At 47.2% G+C, this 7,500-nt stretch overlaps 1 protein-coding gene across 1 annotated transcript in view; it reads right to left on the bottom strand.

The window, feature by feature from the left end:
* Positions 1–7,500, bottom strand: part of rims1b (regulating synaptic membrane exocytosis 1b) — a gene marked incomplete at both ends in the record, with an annotated part of 73,603 nt that overhangs the window by 50,743 nt on the left and 15,360 nt on the right. The window contains one exon of the mRNA XM_080843439.1: positions 1,674–1,947. Within this exon, the coding sequence (XP_080699565.1) occupies positions 1,674–1,947 (274 nt within the window). The remainder of the gene's footprint in view (positions 1–1,673; positions 1,948–7,500) is intronic.

The following is a 7,500-nucleotide window of genomic DNA, read 5'->3' as shown; positions in this document are numbered from 1 at the left end:
GTCCCTGCTGCCTGCACACACACACATACACACACACATATGCCTATGTGTATCTGTCTGCTTTGCGTGTTATTTATTGAGCATCCTCCTCCTACTCCTCCTGCTCCTCCTCCTCCTCCTCCAGGGTAGGGCCGCGGCTCCAGGAATTGCAGCAGATTGTGGAGCAGCGTGCCCCGGTGCCGCGGGCCCGCGGTCAGGTGAGTCACGCCGGAGGGGGGCACCTCCTCCCTGGAGGAGAGTCGGCGGGGAGCGGGCTTAAAATACCCCTGCGCACTCCTGCTACTGCTGCCCCTCCTGGCCTGGCAGCCGAGCCAGCAAGTTCGCCCCGGTGGCGTGACGTCAGATCCGCTGACCCGCCCAGCCCCCACCAGCACACACACATGCACACTCTCACACACACACAAATACACACACACATGCACATGCACACTCTCTCACACTCACACTCACACTCACACACACACACACATACACACACACACATACACACACACACACACACACACACACACACACACACACACACACACACACAGTTATTATCCCTCTCCCTTTCGCCTTGTTATTGCTTTCTATTTTTCTGCCTCCCTCACTCTCTCTTTCTCTTTCTGTCTCTGCACACTCACGCACTCTATTATTTTTAACCACAGCCCTCCCTTCTCTGTCTCCCCTGTGTGTGTGTGTGTGTGTGTGTGTGTGTGTGTCTGTGTGTGTGTGTGTGTGTGTGTGTGTGTGTGTGTGTGTGTGTGTGTGTGTGTGTGTGTGAGTGTTTCAGCACAGCAGAAGCAGATTGCAAGCATGTCAGGCCAGCACTTTTAGCCAAAATGCTAGCTCAGAGAGACTTTTAAAGACTGCCAGGCAATGGCATTGATGTCGTACACTGATATTAGTTAGCGCCCCAGGATGCTAAAAAGATAGATGCCATCATGTCTAAAGGCACATTCTTACTCGGATTCTGATGCATTGTGTACCATTTGAAGATGGACTGGGGCTCTTAATGACAAATTATGAATTGGACTTGTAATGTTAAAAGGTGGCAGCTTTATCACAAAACGTAATGTCTGTTAAGAGCATCTGATTGGTATCATCTAATGTTTTACAACTTCCAAAGTTTTGTTTTAGTTTTTTGGGGGGTTTTTTCAGGAAGGAGAGCATTATAAACACTTTTATTCACCCCAGTGATTTGACAGTGTGTTCCAGTCAGATGCAGTTCCTTAAATGCCACGTCAAGCCATGCAGGAGATGCCAAAAGACTGACCATTGAAAAAGAAAGAAAAAACAAAATGCTACCTCAGTGGCAAACACACACATACATACAAACAATTACGCATTCTCTCTCTCTATCTCTCTCTCTCTCTCTCTCACACACACACACACACACACACACACACACACACACACACACACACACACACACAGACACACACACACACCAAATGAGCATTGAGCATTTAGACCACCAACACCATGTTGGATGAGAAGCCTGAGAAACGAGAGGCTGGGAGTTTAGCATTGTGACAGATGGGGGGGCCAGCGGTGAAGAGGAAGACAAGGAGAAGAGAGGGGAGCGAAAGAAAGAGAGGGACAGAAAAGGAGAAAAGAACGACAGAGACATATTGGGGGACGGAGGGAGAGGCCGGTGACGTGAAGAGGAGGCGAGAGGAGAGGCTCACATTGTTGGAGCGTAGCGACACACGCCCTCCGCAGCGGGCGCAGAACTTGGTGCGACAGTAGGAGCAGAGGTGCCCGCAGCCGTCGGCGAACTTGGTCTTGCGGCAGATCCCGCAGGTGGGCGCGTCGTCCTTGGCACCCGTGGTGGTGGTGGTGGGGGGGGCGGCAGGCGTCACCAGAGCTACCTGCTGCTGCTGCTGCTGCCGTCGGCGCTGGGTGTCGGCCCCGATGCGGCGCACCTGCTCCTTGTAGCTCTCGAACTGCTGGTGCAGTGTCCTGGAGAAGAGAAAGAGAGAGAGAGAGAGAGAGAGAAAGGGAAAGAGAGAGAGAGATGAAAGAGAGTGGAAGAGGAAGGAGGGGAAGAGTGGGTGGGGCAGAGAAGGTGTAGAGATAATGAGAGGAGAGTGGGAAAGAGATGGGTGAAGAAGGGAGAGAGAGACAGAGGGAGAGAGAGACAGAGAGAGAGAGAGAGGAAAGGAGAGAGGAGGAGAGAAGGTGAGGTGGGAGGCAATGGAAGAGGAGGATGAGGGAAAGGAATGAAGAGAGGGGCGGAGGGGAAACAGGAAACAGGGAAGGAAGAATGAGTGGTTTGAGTAGTGGAAATGTGGTCAAATAGAGAGAGACAGAAAAAGGGAGAGAGAGAGAGAAAGGGAAAGAGAGAGAGAGATGAAAGAAAGTGGAAGAGGAAGGAGGGGAAGAGTAGGTGGGGCAGAGAAGGTGTAGAGATAATGAGAGGAGAGTGGGAAAGAGATGGGCGTAGAAGGGAGAGCGAGATAGAGGGAGAGAGAGAGAAAGCAAGATCATTAAAAATGTAACAAATTCCTTTTCTTTCTACCTTGTTTCATCTCCAATACTGCATACAAGCAACAAACAAGGAAATCGAAGTCTAGATATTTGAGAGAGTGCATATAACACTCAGTTAAGTCTGCACAGTCAGTGTGTGAGTGTGTGTGTGTGCGTATGTGCGTATGTGTGTGTGTGTGCCTTTTGTGTGTGTGTGTGTGTGTGTGTGTGGTTGTGTATGGGTGTGCCAAATGTTGTTGTATCAAAATCAACTGTGTCTTTGTTTCCTCCTGCCATCTGTTATAATGTATGCGTCTGAGTAACTGAGTTTCTGAGTTCAACTTCTGCTCCAGTTTCTCCTGAGGAGGGTCAGTCTGTAGGCAATTAAAACTCCACATGAAACTCCACTGAATGCAAATAAAGTGCCAGGATAAGCAAAGCGGAGGGACAGAGAGGAGGAGGAAAAAATCTTCAGCACCCAATTTCTCTCTTTTTTTATGGTTCACTTCATCCCTCCTCCTCCTCCTCCTCCTCCTCCTCCTCCTCCGCCTCTTCCTCCCCCGCTTCACTCTCCTGTCTGTTCTCTCGCTCATGGAATGAAAATCAGCTCCTAATGAATTTCCAATGAGCCGTGAGGTCTAGGACACAGGCGGTAGAACAAACACACACACACACACACACACACACACATGCACGCATATACACACACACAAACAGACTTACATACAGTGTCATACTCACAAACAGAAACACACACACACCCAGACACACACACAATAAGACATACATACAGTGTCATACTCACAAACACAAACACACACGCATGCCTGTGTGTATGTGTGTGTGTGTGTGTGTGTTGTGAGCATGCAAATAACACGCATATACGTATACACACTCGCACAGGCAACCACACACACACAAACAGACATACATACAGTGTCATACTCACAAACACACACACACCCAGACACACACACAATCAGACATACATAGAGTGTCATACTCACAAACACACACACACACACACACACACACACACATTTCCCAAGGGAGCAGTACATTTGCATATTGTTGCCACCTGTTAAGCGCATGGACAGGTTATTGGCCTCATAATGAGCTATTTTGGGTTGATAACTCCATCCTCCTGCAACACCTCTCCCACTGTGAGAAGCCCACAAGCCTGAGACGGTAAGAATGGAAGAACACACACACCTCACTCCCGTGACCACTAGATAACACAGTCTAGCCACAAAACCTACATGGCCATAGCAGATCCAGTCAGCAACTAAGGTGGCAGACTCCAGTCGTCAGGAAATACTATTGTTTCACAACGCAGTGAACAAAAACAATAATATAAAAAGAAAAAGTAGGATTTTTAAAAATGCATTTAAGATGGCAAGTGTGCCCAACGCTCCCTGAAGAGGTTTGATTGTTGTCATGTTTCCAGCATACTGGCATGTCAGCCAGGGTGAGGGCATTTCCAAGCGCAGGACAAGGGGTTCAAGTCAAACGTCAGCACATACATACTACATGCCTCAGGTATCAATCAACTCATCAAATCAAAGTCAATACATATCCATAATATAAAAAAAGCACAGCAAAAACTTTATGCATGTATATCAGGGAACCTAAACGAATCCATTGCGCATACAGACATCTCAGTACAGAGGACAGTCAGAGGACTCGGAAGCGGCCAAGAGAACAGTTCAGTGCAGTTCTAGAGTCATACAGACATCTCAGTACAGAGGACGGTCAGAGGACTCAGAAGTGTCCAAGAGAACAGTTCAGTGCAGGTCTGGAATCAGTCCGGGGCCCCACCAGTGACTGAGTGAGCTGCCCAGAGGGATATTATACTCCTATCATCCTAATCAGCCTCTCAAAGACTTATGGGACCACCGAATATGCAATGCATATAGTTAGAAGCTGAATCCACACTGCACACACATACATGCACACACACACACACACACACACAAATACACACACATGCACACACACACATACACACACACACACACACACACACACACACACACACACACACACATACACACACACATACACACACACACACACACACACACACACACACACACGCACACACACACACACACACACACACACACACACACACATACACACACACACACGCACACACACACACACACACACACACACACACGCACACACACACTCTTTAGCCATATAGATACACACACCAATCAAAAACTCAATGCATAGTAAATATGCCTATTATTAACAATATAATAGCTACTGATCTCTTATGGCGACTCAAATGAAAAGCGACAGCAGCGTTGCAGTAATCACCTCTTATTGTAGTAAACATCCATATTAGAAGGTCATCAACCTAACTCCTGAGACTGAAAGAAATCCCAAGGCCCCCACACATAGAAACGCCTACACAACATCCAAAGTGGGGAATTTCGCCTAGTCCGAGGCCTCCATTGTTAAATCCATCCACAGCACCAGGGCGATGGCTGCACCTTGTCCGACTTCGGCGCTCCCAACGACAGACTGCAGCCCCCAGGAGCTGAGATCTGGAGACGGCTGAGGCGGCGTGACGTCTTGGCTGGCCAGGTTGTTGTGACGCGGACGGATTAAGAAGTTTTGGGGGGCGGCGCCTCTCAAGACGTCGTGGGTGGAGGGTGGTGTGTGAGAGATGACCCCCCCCCCCTTTACACAACAAGATGTGGCCCACCGTTCAAAGGTCATAAGGAGAGAAGTGTTCTATTCAGTTATAGAGCAGTGGGGTTTTAATCACTGGATGAAGTTTGCGTTTAATATGACAAAAAGGAATGTGGTCTGGTTCGAAGTAGAAGAATTGTGTGAAATGAACTTAGCAAGTTTGTATCAAGCATTCAGTCAGATACAATCATGAATCTCTGGGGCGAAAAGGGGGGTGGCAGAACTGGAACTCTGAAATTTTAACTTTACTTTTGTTTTTAAATAGCAGCAGAACCCAGAAGTGGCAAACGCAGCAGCCGAACAGATCACCCCACCGTTGGAGCTCCTGTCAACCATCCAAGACAAAGCTCCAATATCCAAGAGTCGTCATGGAAACAGCCAGCGTGCCAAAAAAAAGCTGGCCAACACCGAGAAGGATTCCAAGAGCCAGATTAAATAAATACATAAAAGTAGATAAGCAATAATAACAACATATGTAGCATGTAAATAACAATAAGGTTAGTAAATACATTAAAGAGAACTGATTCAAAAATAAAAACATCAGAAAAACAGATTAAAAAATAAATAACTGCTTCAGATACAGAGACCAGGAGATCACTTTCATTCATTTAAATGAGCAATCAACCTAGACCTCAACACAGGAAGTAATAAGATGACGTCCGACATCTTGCCTCATGCTGACGTTTTGGCAGCGAAACTATGAACACCCTTTCAACTGAACTGCAAATGCCACATGAAGGATGAACACAATGACCAAAACCCTACACCTGTGGGCAACAAAACTTCTTGGCAGCCAAATAGTTGATGCTAACTGGCTGAAGCTAACCCTTTAAAGCCTGACCCCTACTGTGTGAGGTTAGAGTAGATCTTATGTGATAAACTGTAGTTACTAAAGGACCATTGATTTCAAGGCAGAGTCCGCGATTCTGGCGAAATGACTTTTGAGCTCTACAGCCATTCAAATTACACCCCTGCCCCCCATGCTCCTGAAGTGACATGTTGTTTGGTTGGAATTGTTTATGGCTCTCTCCCATTTATGTTTTTGTGCGCAAAAACACTGAACACACTGCTAGAGGACCATAAGGAGCAATGCGCTGAATCTGACAAAAAGTGTATTTCATTAGAAGCGTGGACTCCACCTTTAAGACCTGTGCGATGATGCCACTGTGTGATGACACACACCTGCTTCCCTTCCCCACCTGCCCTGCCACTGCTGCGCCTCTGTGGTGCCTGCCAGCACGATGCCAGCTGGTGGCGCTTGCTCACTCTACTGAGCGGGCATCAATGATAGCATGCCTGCCCGCCCGCCTGCCCGCCTGCCTGCCTGTCTGCGCCAACATGGTTACCTCCTCTGCGGAAAAAAAGAACATCGCTGTTGACAGACACCACGCCACCAATCTGCCTCTCGCTAGATGATCATGTCTTGACACACACACACACACACACACACAGGTGAGCAGGTGTGTTTAGCTGCATTGAAATGATCTTTGTCCATATACAAGCACTTTGGACAGGTAGACAGTCCCAGTTTGCACAGAGATAGATAGCATAGCCTTGGAGAAAAGAGAGAGAGAGAGAGAGGGGGGGGGGGGGGGAGGGTCGAGGTTGGACAGTATGTTCTTTCTTTTGCCTTACTATAACTAGATCACCCACATCTTTTTCAATTTTTGTAAAAAAAAAAATCTTAAATATAATTTTTTTTTCTTAAATATAATATTATTTATTGTATTCTTATATAATATATTACATATTATATTCTTATATATTACATATTATATTATATACTATTTATTATATATTGTTCTGTCTTCACTCATCCCAATACAGTTGCATCATGAACAGGATTCACAGATCCAGAGAGTTCATCCGTAACCCATGTCCATTCATTCTCCATTCATCTCCCCTTGACTCTGATCTCATCCTCGTTTATGTTTGTGTGTGTGTGTGTGTGTGTGTGTGTGTGTGTGTTTTTGTGTGTGTGTGTGTGTGTGTGTGTGTGTGTGTGTGTGTGTGTGTGTGTGTGTGTGTGTTTTTCTGTGTGTGTGTGTGTGTGTGTGTGTGTGTGTGTGTGTGTGTGTGTGTGTGTCTTGGGATGTGTTTGTTTGTATGTGTGTGTGTCTGGGGATGTGTGTGTGTGTGTGTGTTTGTGTGTGTGTGTGTGAGTGTGTGTGCGTGTGTGTGTGTGTGTGTGCATGCGTGTGTGTGTGTGTGTGGTGCGTGTGACGTGAGGCTCCCCTCTCCCAGGAGCGGACACACAGAGAGGGCGCAGCAGGAGGGGGTGCGGGGATGTCCTTATTCTGCCAGGCAAAGGGGCACGGTGTGTGTGTATGTGTGTGTGTG

The sequence above is a fragment of the Sprattus sprattus genome, assembly GCF_963457725.1.
Source record: "Sprattus sprattus genome assembly, chromosome: 1".
Taxonomy (NCBI): Eukaryota; Metazoa; Chordata; class Actinopteri; order Clupeiformes; family Clupeidae; genus Sprattus; species Sprattus sprattus.
Note: the sequence above shows the minus strand (reverse complement) of the source record. Positions and strands in the feature narration are given on the sequence as shown.